Source organism: Thamnophis sirtalis, unplaced genomic scaffold (assembly GCF_051295495.1).
Source record: "Thamnophis sirtalis isolate CommonGarterSnake01/CBP01778 unplaced genomic scaffold, rThaSir2_p1.2 scaffold_11, whole genome shotgun sequence".
NCBI classification, from domain to species: domain Eukaryota; kingdom Metazoa; phylum Chordata; class Lepidosauria; order Squamata; family Natricidae; genus Thamnophis; species Thamnophis sirtalis.
In genome coordinates, this window is record NW_028261391.1 from 65,647,304 (window position 1) to 65,662,450 (window position 15,147).

The 15,147-nt window shown below is 39.2% G+C and overlaps 1 protein-coding gene across 1 annotated transcript in view; it reads right to left on the reverse strand.

Annotated features, from left to right (window-relative positions):
- ADAM12 (ADAM metallopeptidase domain 12) overlaps positions 1-15,147 on the reverse strand; it is a 319,094-nt gene that overhangs the window by 246,024 nt on the left and 57,923 nt on the right. Inside the window, exon 3 of the mRNA XM_087725973.1 lies at positions 7,816-7,889. Coding sequence (XP_087582099.1) covers positions 7,816-7,889 — 74 coding nt within the window. The remainder of the gene's footprint in view (positions 1-7,815; positions 7,890-15,147) is intronic.

The window sequence follows — 15,147 nt, forward strand, 5'->3', positions numbered from 1 at the left end:
CAATCTTAACCAATACATTTTTATGTTTGTTTATTAGTCATATGAGTAGAATTTCTCCTTATTTTCGGTTCAGTGTTTTAGTGTTCACTGTTTTTAGAATAGTGTAATTTTAATTTTGCTAACAATTTGAATGTAGGCCCCTCTTGATCTTGAGGCCCTAGGCTGAAGCCTAGTTAGCCTATAGGAAAATCGGCCCTGGTGGTGTGGGGGGTGGATGTGGGTGTGACAGAGGCTTTGTTCAAGTATTAGGTTTGATATGTTTATTAAAGCTAAAAGTACATTTAATCAAATTATAATTATATTTACAGTAATCATTTTTTGTTACAAATGAAAAAATAAGCTGCCAATTATAAGAAACCCAGGGACTTTTTTTATCAGGTTGAAATAAAGTTGAAGAAGGAAGGAACTATCAACTTGATAACAAAACAGAGTTATGTCCTTGGGGCCTAGTTAAAAGCAGCAGATGTAGGGTTGAAGTTGACCTGTAGCCTATTGGATTTTCTTTAGTAATTAACAGAAGGAATGTAACTTGGTAGATTCTTCTTGAGATGTCAGCATTTTTCATAAAATTTGTCACAGTATCCTTCTGAACCACCTATACAATACAGGATACAACTTTTTAGTGCTTCATTCTTATCCCTAAGGAGACTTTCAGGAAATATTGCCTAGAGACTATTGCTCCTCAAAATGGAGACTATTATATCATGTTTCTTTGGCCTCTATATCGTTTCTACCAGTGGTGGGATTCAAAATTTTCTACTACCAGTTGGCCTGAACTGGTCCGAACTGGCTGAATACCACCTCTGGTTTCTACTGTTTTACCTCTGGCAGTGCAGTGGTTAAAGTGTACCTAAACCAGGGGTGGGTTTCAAATTTTTTTGGAACCTCTTCTGTAGGTGTAGCCTGCTTTCCAGGTCCACTGGTGGAACCTCTTCTAACTGGTTCAGTAGATTTGACAAACCGGTTCTACCGAATAGGTGCGAACTGGTAGGAACCCACCTGTGACTTAAAATCTGTCCACAGTCTGGAGTTCGACCCTGACAGGACTCAGGTTTGATTCAGCCTTTCATTCTTCTGAGGTTAGTAAAATGAGGACCCAGACTGATGGGGGCGGGGGGCGGGGGGGACTATGCAAATATTGCTTACATTGTAAACTCCCCAGAGAGTGCTGTAAAGAGCTATGAGGCAGTATATAAGCTATTTCTTTTCAATATCTGATGAAATTGCTATATACATTCTGCTAATAGTCAGGTTTACATTTCTATGTGATCTCTTCCAGAAATGATCCTATAGTCAATAATGGAATGGATGGGTGGCAGCAGATTGAAGACAGAGAAGACAAAGTAGTCATTGTGATGTGCTGTAATTTCAGAGGGAGGGTAGATCTGACAATCCCCAATGGGATTGCATTCTCCAAAAAGGAGCAGTTTGAGGATACATTTAGATCAGAGGTGGGTTCCTACCAGTTCATACCTATTCGTCAAATCTACCGAACCGGTTAGAAGAGGTTCCACCAGTGGACCCGGAAAGCAGGCCACACCTACAGAAGAGGTTCCAAAATTGTTTGAAACCCACCACTGGTCCTTGGATATGATTATTCTACACTATCATGCTCATATTTATAAAACTCAGTGCCTCTGTGAAAGGTAAGGATGACTACTGCATTTGTGGTGCAATCAGAACATTGCGTGTGTTGAAGTTGTTTTAACGCAAACCAAAGATGCCTTCTAAAAACCAAGTTTACATCCTATTCTTATGCATGCCAGTGCTGTGTGTGAGGTAATTTAAGGTGGTTCTGACAAGTGTCGTCGGCATCTTCATATCCAGTCCCATGGGCGGCAAGCCACTCCCATCCGGTCACATGGGCGGCAAGCCACTCCCACAAAGGAGGCCACACCCACAGAGTAGGTTCGAACAATTTTTGAAACCCACCACTGATTTAGACTTTAATTTCTGGCTCCAAAATTTGGAAGGCAAGGAACACCTTTTATTGGAGGAGGGGACAATTCTGCATGAGGTTGTCTCACTCGGCAGCACTGACTTTTCAGATTCAAGAAGTTTGTTTCATTCATGAAATACCCTAAGTTTTACACAGTCCTATGGATCAATAGGAATCTATCAGAATAGATACCTATTCTAGGAATATAATCTATTCTGTTCTTTCTAACAGATTGGTGATAGACAAAAGTTTGAATTGTCAATTTGTTCAGCAAGTGTTTCCAACATTTAAATAACCGAAGGCCAAAGACTCTTTATTTAATCCTGTTGTGATTCAGATGAAAATGAAGAAATGTAATTACAATCTAAATTCTGCAGTTAGGAATCTATATTTTCGTCTAAAAGTAAAATTTTCAAAATCAGCAGTAAAGTAATTTAGTTAATCAGTTCATCCTAGCTTAGGTGAAAGACTCCTCTCAGTTGCAATCTGAAATGCCACTCTTTATTTGAAATCCACCACAGCAGCAATATGCAATGAACCCCAATGTGACCCACTTGGAAGATGATGAATTTATAATCTACCACTATTGAACAATCACAGCTTGCCCATTGATTCTCTAAATTTTTTTCAGTATCGTGATATGAATGTTATTTATACCTGTTTTGGCCAAGTATAAATAACTGTATCGGAACTTTATTTTAACTTAATTATCCAGCTAAAACAGAAATTGAAATATTTGGCAAGCAATTTTCTTCCGTACTTTGCAAATAATGCTTTTAAAAAAACGATTAGGCAATATAAACACAGATTTTAAATGCCTCTGTTTTGATTTAAGAAACAAAGAGTCGGCAAAGGTGTTTGTCTTCACTTTCTATTCACACCTCAAGCACACTTATTTATTTTAACATCTTTGCGGTGTCAATTTACATTTCTTATGCAAAAATGCATTCCTCAACACTCCATCATCTTATGCTTCATTAGAGAATAGAAGAGTATATATTATCAGTTCATAAATAATGAATCCACTTTAACTGCTTCTTTTCAGAGGCATTTCACCAAGGGACAATCCTAGGTATGCTACTGAATAAGGGTTCGCTGACAAAAGCGCGCTCGACAGAAGCGCGCCAACGAAACCGCGGCGACCAAAACCGCGAGTTCGAAATCGTGCCAACAAATGAGCGTAGAAGCGCGCCGGCAACATCGCACCGACAAAAGCTCGCCTTCAACGAACAAGTAATAACAACCGAATAACCCTAACCCTAAACCTAACCCTAAACAGAACCTTGAACCTAACCCTTACCTTAACTGAAATCACGCTTTTGTGGGCATGGTTTTGTCGGCGTGTTGTTGTGGGCGCATGTATGACATCGCAGTTTTTGTCGCAGCGGTTTCGTCGGCACGCTTTTGACGTGCGCGCATTTGTCAGGTCACGCTGAATAAGGACTTAATGGGGAACTGTAGTTGAATATTGATGTGTGTGTGAGCGTGCGTGTGTGTGTCTATGTATCTACACATACATATACACATACATACATACATACATACATACATACATACATACATACATACATACATACATACATGATGTTTTGTCAAGGCACCTGGTATGCCCAAATATGGGAGGAAGCATATTGCTTCCCTTTTGCCTTTCAGCTCCACCTTAGGAGCCTTCCAGGCTGAAACCATTTTGTATTGAATTTTTTTGCTGATAAATAAATGAAGGGAGACTAGTATAGATGTATTCCTAGCTATTTAGCTCTCATCAGCTAGCCATACCTTTACTGGGATTCGAACTTGGGATATTTTACATATTATGCAGTTGTAATAACCACTAAGCCACAGAATGGTTTCAGCCTTTAGGGCTCCTAGGGTGGTGCTGAAAGGCAAAAGGGAATCAGTATGCTCCCTCCCATATTTGGGCATACCAAGGTGCCTCGACAAAACATCTAATCGTTCCCCTGGCTTAGCTGATAAGGGAGGAGAGCTTGTGGCTTAGAGGTTATTACAGATGCCTAATATGTAACATATCCCAAGTTCAAATCCCAGTAAGAGTATGGCTAGCTGATGAGAGCTAAATAGTTTGAAATGGATCTATATTAGTCTCCCTTCATTTATTTATCAGCAAAAATTCATTCTCTCTCTCTCTCTCTCTCTCTCTCTCTCTCTCTCCCTCCCTCCCTCCCTTCCTCTCTCTCTCTCTCCCTCTCTCTCTCTCTCATATATAGCTTACCTGGTCTAACTAGGTTAGGGCTGCAGTCTTATTAACAACAGATAGAGTGCAATGTTGTCTCACACCAGGGACTTTAGAGGAAGAAAATACGGAGCAGTAATCATGAACTTTGCAAGAAGAATTAGGAGTTCTGGGAATTGAGGGACACTATAGTTCCATTAAGACATATTTCCTTGACCTGTTGTCAATTATGAGATCAGGGCTCACACAGGATGCTTTCTTAGCATTATCAACCTGAGACCCATCTCTTGTCTTCAGAATTTCACATTCAAAATTATGAAACTGCTACTTGCAAATCAGGCATTGCTGAAACATTTGATCAGCTGATTGATGGAAAGCCCTTCTGAGAGCTCTTGTCTACATATAGCGTGAAGCTTGAATATGGTGCTGTGTTGTGGCCCGGCAGGAGCAGTTAGAGCTGTCGCCAGACTCCGACAGCCAGGGGGCTGATGAGTCGGCCTTGGAGGAGGGTGTCGATGCGGAGCAGGGTGAGGAGAGAAGGGTTGGCCACCAGGTGGCAGCAGAGAATTGGATCAAAGGGAATGTTCCTGAAAGCATCTGGGAGTTGTATCAGGATGCATACAGGCTTAAGTCTACTCAGCGTAAAGGACAAAGGAGGAACTACAGGAGATGATTGCGAGCAGCTGTTGCTCATTGGGATCTTCACCGGAGTATAAAGAGACTGCTGGTGCCACGCCCTGGTTGCAGAAGTCAACGTTCCATTCCTGTTCTAGTGTTGGTTCTTGTTTGTGTTCACAACCCGAGAGAAGCCAAACTTGGATAAGTGGTTTTGAGATAAGAGAAGCCAGGTTTGCATTTTGTTATGAGTTATAGGACTTTTGCCAGAGCTATTATCTTTGTTTATTTGGGCTGGCAGCCAGCAAGAGCTTGGACTGATTAAAAGAAACATTTTTAGTTACGTGGCTTTTGGCTTTCATTCCTGGATGGAGAAAGGGGAGTCAGAACAGTGCTGGATATATTAAAAACAAATTGCCTCTCCATGAGGGTCTACTGCATGATAGCCTTATATTGTATCAGTACAGACAAACAACCAAAGAAGAAGAAATATATCTTGATCGCCACCAAAAGGGAGAGTAGATAGGTCATGTTAGATTTCACAAGATGTAGTGACTGAAACTAGGGACAGTAAATTAATGTAGTTCATAATGGCAAATGTTGGACAGCTACATTGCCAATTTCCAGGTGTTCATTGTTCCCAAAAGACATTACTGTGTGTGTGAAATTCTAGAATTTTAAATGTTAAACCTCAACCTTGCAATCCCCTGGCAACATCATTGGTCTCTCTAGCAGAACTAATAAGGAATCTCAGTGGATTCCATTGGGAGGCAATTTGGATGACTTGCTCCTTTATTAAACCACCATTGAATAACCTTTCGCAGAGTCCAGTTCACATTTGGCTTCCTGAGGGAGGATGGGAATTGTGGAGGAAAATAAAAGGGCTCAACTCCTTAAATGTATGAAATGGCAAAGGATTTGGCCTTTGTTTTTTAAACCGTAAAACTATCTCCAATGCTCATATCAGTGCTCAGGTTTTTGCAGAAAATGTCAGTTTCCCTCTCGCTTCCTGAAATAGTTTGTGCCTATACAAAAATGCTGGAGAAAAAGGAAAAAAAATTCTTATATTAAAAACTCTCTCTTCCACCCTTAATATATACTTGGACCAAAGGAAAAATTTACAGAAGTGTTCTGACCCCCCTTCTTCGCTCGTTCACAGACGACAGTCAGACAGACTTAAAAGGAAATAACTTTATCAGTCCTGGCTCACGCTGGCTGCGAGCCCAAAATAAACGTAAATAAAGTCTCTGGCCAAAAGATTACACAGCAGAATGCAAAAACAAAGAGCACTTACAGCAAAACCAGGTTTACAGAAAGAAAGCGAATCACTTCTCCAAGTGTCTCTTTGAATCAGGGTTACAGAAAGCAAATCACTTATCCAAGTGCCTCTCACAAACAAACCACGAGGAACGACGAACCACGAACGAACGAAAGAATGTTGACTTCTGCAACCAGGGCGTGGCACCATCAATCCTTTTATCTCCAGAAGACGACACTAACGAGCCCCAGCTGCATTGTTATTCCTGCATCCCGACTCAACTCACAGCAAACTTCTGCTGAGTCACAACACAGAAGTATAATTTGTAACCCCAATTTCATCCTCCTACTAGGGCAGGAAGCTATAGTAAAACACTATGGAGGACTATGTAAGTCTATTTGCTATTTTCTTCCCTCTAACAGTCTTGAATTTGTACAGGTAATTAGTTTCCTATTTTAGTGTTACATGCCAGACCCTTATCACCTGACTCACGTTGTATATGTAATGAGAGTTTCATATACTGGTTATGCTGTGGCAACTTCCTTTCTTGATGTTTATAACCACTCAAGAATCCTCTGTAAATATATCTCCTCATTCCTGGCAACTAGGGAGGAACAGGTCAAATTCTACTCCATTCTAGTTATGTGCTTGCATTTAGAGGCAGAGTTCTAGCCCAACACATTTTAAGGGGAATTTTTAATCTTGCTCATTCACTCTCATTTTTAATTTAAAGACATGTTTGCCCATATTATGTTTTGGATGGATGGACTACACAGCCACAGCCAAGAGTCTATAAAAAGAGTAACATGTAATCACCTAACCCAGTGTAGGATGACTCAAGGCTTACAAATAGAAGATTACATATGGTTTATTTTCCAGTTTTACCAAGTTAACGGATTTCACAATCTGTCAGTTGGAGTAAATAGAGAGGAAAAATTATATTTTCAGATGCCAGCAATAAAAGGTATAGATTTTAAAATGTCAGTGCATTCAGTCAATTAAGTAATGACATTTGGGAGTGTCAGGCTGGTACCAAGTAAACAGCTCCTTTATCCCTAAGCAAATTATTGATTTTTCTATCCTAAAAAGAGGCAATGCTCCTGATTGTGTAGAAGAATTGTGTATATGCGCAGACAGTTGTCATGTACATCCTTCTGAGAAAAACAGATATGATACACCAAGTCCCTGTGCCAGGATCAGCATATCACTGTAGAGAAAGATGATAATATAGACCAAGTCCTTTTGCCATTCTCTTATTAATCTTTGATGAACTGATGGGTGATTCTACAAGACTAAGATCACTATGCTGCCATTCTTGAAATAAGCAAGACTATAATTATGAGGTGGTTTAGTAAAATTTATTACATTTCTCTCAGTTTTCCTACCTTCCAACTATTAGGTCAGAGAGAATTTAAAGGTTTTTTTTAATCGCAAAAAAAGTGAATAGCAAACGAATGATTGTCCTACACAGGTTAACTCATTTCATACTATGAAATCATATCAAAGCAAAGCAATATCTGTCTAAAATTATTTATCATAATGTGAACAAGCAGATTTATTTAACTGTGAAAGTAAAACAAGCTTAAAGTAATGCCAAGTAAGATGCATGGTGTATGCACAAAATCTCACAAAATTGCCACCTTGTTTTAAATAATGAAATAAACCTTTGGAATTATTGTTATACCAGCCTATTTTTCCAAAGCTAGAAAGCAGAAGCCATCTCTCTACACATTACAAATATGAACCATCAATTTTAACTTCGTAATCTATAGCACTGTTATACTGCAGGGAATACCAATTACAACCACTTACTCATTTCTCTCCAGACTGATGACAAGTTGTTCACTTTCGGCTTGTATAAGAAATTTCAGCATTGCTGGGTGAGTCTGAAAAATGAAATGGAAGAATACAATAATTCGATACAACAAAAAAATCTCTGCAACAGGTATAAAAGAATTCAAAGAGACAAGAAAGAAGCATTTAAATAGAAATAACCATCTCAAAAAAGCATTCATTTAATTTGACAATTAAATTTATGTTAGGCAACCACAGGAATCCTTAAATATGTTAAAGGTACTGATTTAGCACTTTAAAGAGAAATTTGGTTATGTGCTTAAATTGTGCAGAATCTTTATTCAGCTATAGACTTAGGTATGAGTGTGTACTCAAGAATAGGAAATCTGTTCTTAATTAAAATCTTTCCCACATGGGATAGTGAATATATACATACATACCAGTGGTGGGTTTCAAAAATTGTTGGAACCTACTCTGTGGGTGTGGCCTCCTTTGTGGGAGTGGCTTGCCACCCATGTGACTGGATATGAAATTATGAATTAGTACTTAGGTCGGTCCAAGTAGCTATTCAGAAACTCTGGCATTGAAGCATGCAAGTCTTAAAGCTGTCAAGTTACAAGATCCTTGCCAGTGGTGGGTTTCAAAAAATTTTGGAAGCTCTTCTGTAGGTGTGGCCTGCTTCTTCTAACCGGTTCGGTAGATTTGACGAACCGGTTCTACCGAATAGGTGCGAACTGGTAGGAACCCACCTCTGATACATACATACATACACATATATACAAATACTAAGAATTTAACATGATAGATATGCTCGAGGAAAAATACCATTGTATAAATAGGACCTCTGGTCCCAAACTAACATAAAATTCATATTTCATTATAAAATGTAGAGCCTTTTCCCTTAGGCAGGTCACATAAACAGTAAACACTCTAGCAACTTCTGATTTGCCCAACATATGCATAATGAGCCAAGGTGGCGCAGTGGTTAAATGCAGCACTGCAGGCTACTGCTAGATCAGCAGGTCAGCGGTTCAAATCTCACCGGCTCAGGGTTGACTCAGCCTTCCATCCTTCCGAGGTGGGTAAAATGAGGACCCAGATTGTTGGGGGCAATATGCTGACTCTCTGTAAACCGCTTAGAGAGGCCTGAAAGGCCTATGAAGCGGTATATAAGTCTACTGCTATTGCTATTGCTATTGCTATAAAGATATGCAACATTTTTAAACTGTGGGTAAGAATTCTCCATTCTCTTTTTCCATTAATTTATCTAGAAATATTTGTCTCTTCCTGCAGGGCAGTCCTTCCGTAATGTCAGGACCAGTTAATATTTTCCTCATGCTATTCCTTTCCATTTCATTCACATTATCCAGGAGTTGAGTCATAAAATATTTCAATCCCATGCTTCATTTTAAAAGCTACTGCACATAAAATTAACAGGACTTATTCGCTGATATTTCTATCCACCTCTGCCTAAGAAAGGTAGATTGCAATCATTGTACAACAGCTTTTAATATTTTCTCAGTAGATGTTATGGTATGACTAACAGGCTCAATTACTAATGTACTACCAAAAGAAGAGGATGTTTGTAACCCAGGATTGAACTGTATGGTCCTTAATGCTCTCTAAGCATGGTTATTTTATTACCCAACTAAGTGATGTGTTCTCCAGAGCAGTGTTTCTTCAACCTTGGCAACTTTAAGGTGTAAGCTGGCTGGAGAATTCTGGGTATTGAACAGAGGTGGGTTCCTTCCAGTTTGCACCTATTCGGTAGAACCGGTTCGTCAAATCTACCGAACCGGTTAGAAGAGGTTCCACCAGTGGACCCGGAAAGCAGGCCACACCTACAGAAGAGGTTCCAAAATTTTTTGAAACCTACCACTGGTCCTTGGATATGATTATTCTACACTATCACGCTCATATTTATAAAACTCAGTGCCTCTGTGAAAGGTAAGGGTGACTACTGCGTTTGTGGTGCAATCAGAACATTGCGTGTGTTGAAGTTGTTTTGACGCAAACCAAAGATGCCTTTTCAAAAACAAGTTTACATCATATTGTTATGCATGCCAGTGCTGTGTGTGAGGTAATTTAAGGTGGTTCTGACAAGTGTCGTCGGCATCTTCATATCCGGTCACATGAGCGGCAAGCCACTCCCATCCGGTCACATGGGCAGCAAGCCACTACGACAAAGGAGGCCACACCCACAGAGTAGGTTCCAACAATTTTTGAAACCCACCACTGGTATTGAAGTCCTCACATCTTAAATAATTAAATTAACTAGAATAAGCTTATTTGTTGGACAAAGATACAAAAGCAACTTATTTTCAAAAACAAGGAGATCTCATACTCATTCTTCTGATTCTTTTGTTTGTGATAAATAAATGTTACACAGAACATATATGAGAGGAGATTTCCCTAAAGAACACCCAATGTACTAAAAGCTCTTTTATTTTTAAGCTTTCATATGGACTACTAACTATATTTTTACTCCTCTATTCATGAAGCCTTTTTTTAGCAACCTAGAATTTGGTTTACTAATTTTCCCATGACCTTCTTCATGTTCCATTGGATTATACATATTCCTTTCTAATGAAGCAGGGAAAAATGTTGGTCCTATGAGAGCTTTCACCCCTACATTTCAAAATACTAAGCAACTACAGTGTGGAAGAAAGCTCTCTGCTTCCTGTGGTAAAATCTCTTCCCCTAGGACTGTGTGGGAAAAGACAGAAGATTTTCTTACACCAGTCTGTTGTGGGATCTGTGAAACTGTCAGTGGGAATAAGTTTGACGAAAACAATTACAGGAAACAACATTTCCCATGAAGTCACAGAAGGTATTTTTACAATATAGGAGGATTCCAGGTGACTCAGCCACGCGTGTACAAAAGTCTCTGCTTTTTTTTAAAAAAAGCCCACACAAATACATATTCTAGGAGTTATGCTCTGGAGATGACTATTTGATTTCTAAAGTTTATAAAATATTACTTAGGATGAACATGGAAGGTTAAAAAGATTACTGATTGTATGGTAAAACTGTTATAATGTTGGTCATAATATAAAGTTAGATCAATGGGAAAATACACAAATTCGTGGTTTATAAGTTTACTTTGAATTACAGTTTGAAAGAATTTTTTATAACATGATGTATTGATGGGATTTGACTCCAAATAGATTAGAAAGAGTGTATAATGGAACTTCCAACAAATACTGGAAATGTAATCAAACTCCAGGTAGATTTATACTTAGCAATAGCAATAGCAATAGCAGTTAGACTTATATACCGCTTCATAGGGCTTTCAGCCCTCTCTAAGCAGTTTACAGAGTCAGCATATTGCACCCAACAATCCGGGTCCTCATTTTACCCACCTCGGAAGGATGGAAGGCTGAGTCAACCTTGAGCCGGTGAGATTTGAACAGCCGAACTGCTGAACTGCAGTCAGCTGAAGTAGCCTGCAGTGCAGGCTCTAACCATTGCACCACCTTGGCTCTTCTCTTCTACTTAATTGTTGTCAAGCGCAAAAAATCAGGAACCAAGGCAGTTCAAATGAATATAGGTCTACTAATGCTGTCTACAAGAATCTGAACTACTAACAGATAAAGCAAATTGGTGGCAGGTAAGAGTCAATGGAATTCAAGGTGGTCTACACTTAGAACTCTTGTTGGCATGAAGAGACTCAAGACTGATGATGCATTTGAACTCTCCCTCAGGTTAGCTTGGTATCTCCTACACATGTGGTGGTCTTGTAAACATGCTAAATCATGTTGGATAAATATAATAATTCTTTTGCAAAAAAAAAAGTATGTAAAACACAAATATTAATGAAATCTGAAGCCTTTCTTCTAGGCATTATGGATAAGTCAACAGAAAAACAATGTGGAACCTTATTTCTGTATGTGATGACAGCCTCAAGGATTGTGTGTGCCAAATACTGGAAAGAAAAAGGAATACCAACAGTGGAAGAATGGATTTTGAAATTGTGTGAATTGGCAGAAATGCTGAGATTGACTAGAAACAGTTTGAATAAGTTTATAAGAGACTGGAAGCCATTTCTGGAGTTTCATGTATAATACACACTCAAACTCACACACTAAATTCTTCATCTTACAATCTTACAGAGAGAGAGAGAGAGAGAAAGAGAGAGAGAGAGAGAGAGAGAGAGAGACAGAGAGAGAGACAGAGACAGAGACAGAGAGAGAGAGAGAGAGAGAGAGAGAGAGAGAGAGAGAGAGAGAGACCCAAAGAGAGACCCAAAGAGAGACCCAAAGAAGAATGCTAGACGCAAAAAAAAATGCTAAGGTTTTGTATTAACTGAGGCAAGACAAGAAATACTTGGACAGTATTTTTTCCTCAAAGTTTGCTGCCAAGCCAAACTTATATTCTGGCCCAGTAAGAATAAAGAACACTTCTTTCCTTTAATGTTAGTATTTGTACAAAAAAATAAAATATAATGGTAAAACTATTTATAGTACTTTATTAATAGCTGGTTCTTACTCATCATGGCTATTCTTTATGGTTATGATAGTTACGATTTTCCTCTAAAGCAGGAAACCTTGGCAACTTTAAGACTTATGGACTTCAACTCCCAGAATTCCCCAGCCAGGGAACTCCCTTGCTCTAAAGGTACTGATTCAGTCAAATGAACAATGTCAGCCCTCAGGCTGCCATTCAAAGGGGAACCTGTCCATTGCTACGCCCGCTCAGCCATGCTTACACGCCACCAATGCTGCCATGTTGGTGTTGACTCTCTGATGTCGGCGGAGCCTGTAGCTTCCCTCACTACTCCTGGACAACAGCTGAACTTCAGAGCCTACTCTGATGTAACTCTTCTACTCGGGTGCAACTGCCTACTCTGATGTAACTTCTGCTCGGATGCAGCCGACCAGGAAAGAGGCTATGATGACACTTAGTGGGTGTGTGGCTGAGGAGGGCTGTGGGTCATGGTGATTGGTGCTGGTGGTTGGATGTCATCTGGGTGGAGTTGTGGGTGGAACTGGGTGGGATAGTGATATACATACATACATACATACATACATACATACATACATACATACATACATACATACACACATACACATTACATACACATTACATATACATACATATACATACATATACATACATATACATACATATACATACATACATACATACATACATACATACATACATACATAGCAATAGCAATAGCAACAGCAGTTAGACTTATATACCGCTTCATAGGGCTTTCAGCCCTCTCTAAGCGGTTTACAGAGTCAGCATATTGCCCCCACAGTCTGGGTCCTCATTTCACCCACCTCGGAAGGATGGAAGGCTGAGTCAACCTTGAGCCGGTGAGATTAGAACCGCCGAACTGCAGATAACAGCCAGCTGAAGTGGCCTGCAGTACTGCACCCTAACCACTGCGCCACCTCGGCTCTATATATGTGTGTGTGTGTGTGTGTGTTACATTTGTGCTGATAAATAAATAATCAGCACAAATGCAACACAAATGTAACAAAGGCAACATTAAAAATAATGGCTTTCTGTCTGGATGGTCTCCTGGGGTGAGCCGATAAACAGAGAAAGGAATCAGTATGCTTCCTCCCATATTTGGGCATACCAGGGGTTGTGACACAACACACACACACACACACACACACACACACACATATGATAGTCATTTAGTGCTGGTTATCACGTAATATTAGATAAAGATAAAGTTTTTCATCAAACAAACTGACATTCTGTTCGTATTCAACATGAACGCCGGAACGTGATACATGTCCCTTTAAGTATTGCTATTAGAATTACTATTATAAGGCTCATCCACTGTTACTTTTTGAAGTTGTTTTGGCCCATGCTCCTGCCCACTTGACTCTAAACTGACTTGAGAAAATCCTATTTAACTAAGACACTTTGGCAAGAGGTTGCAAAGCACTTAGTCTAGACCGCAACTTTCAGGTCCTCCAACTGCACAATTCTCCTGCTGCTTTGCTCTCCTATCTTTTAGCTCCAGAAAAAAAAGGCCATGGGCAAGTCTTCATGCATTTATACACTTGTGTAATTGTGTACCTGAATGCATTTGTTTGAATTTATACATGCAAAAGTAAGGCATCAAAATGGCTTACTCTGTGGGTGTGGCCTCCTTTGTGGGAATGGCTTGCTGCCCATGTGACCAGATGGGAGTGGCTTGCCGCCCATGTGACCGGATATGAAGATGCCGACGACACTTGTCAGAACCACCCTAAATTACCTCACACACAGCACTGGCATGCATAAGAATAGGATGTAAACTTGTTTTTTAAAAGGCATCTTTGGTTTGCGTTAAAACAACTTCAACACACACAATGTTCTGATTGCACCACAAACGCAGTAGTCATCCTTACCTTTCACAAAGGCACTGAGTTTTATAAATATGAGCATGATAGTGTAGAATAATCATATCCAATTACCAGTGGTGGGTTTCAAAAAATTTTGGAACCTCTTCTGTAGGTGTGGCCTGCTTTCCGGGTCCACTGGTGGAACCTCTTCTAACCGGTTCGGTAGAATTGACGAACCAGTTCTACCGAATAGGTGCGAACTGGTAGGAACCCACCTCTGACTTAGCACCAATTTCAAACTCTTGAAGCAGCAATCTATAAAATGAGCTTCTGGTGACTTTTTTTCTTCTTGGCTCATTGTAAGCCACTGTTATTTTGCATGCATGTTCCATTTTTTTGCAGGAGTTATATGGAATTTAGGCCAAAGTTAAGCGCAAGCTTAACTTTTTTCCTCTTTTAAATTTCCCATTGTTTTTGCACAATTTTTGACAGTAACAAATAGAATAAGTAGAAAGCCAGATAAATTGCTGTTAATGTTTTTAAAAAATGAAAGTGAAATTTTACCTCTCATCTCCCCAGTATATTTTGGATAAAGCATGAATCATTCAAAGACTGCATTTCCAAGGGACAAAATGTTTATACATTGAAGGATTATGTCTACTGGAAGGTTATTTCAAAATTATATAATAAAGTACATATAAAAGGAGGATGAATTGGTGTAAAGAAAGAAATGTCTACAATATATATTCTAAAAGTACGTTTCAACTTTGTTTGGGTAAAATAGAAATTCCGAGGCCATTATTGGAAAACCTTGTTATAGAACAAGAGGAAAATATTAACAATATTTTTCTACTTTAATGGAAATTTAAGTTCCATTAAATTCCAATATTTAATCACCTGAAAATATTCTGCTTAATCTTTAAAAGGTAGGTGGTTGGGCTTGCATTTTGAGAACTATTAAGTTTGGAGAGTTTTCACGTCTAGAACAAAACAATATTTTTTATCATAGAACTAGTGTACCATGTAACTAGCAAAAAGCCTACATGTCCTGAAA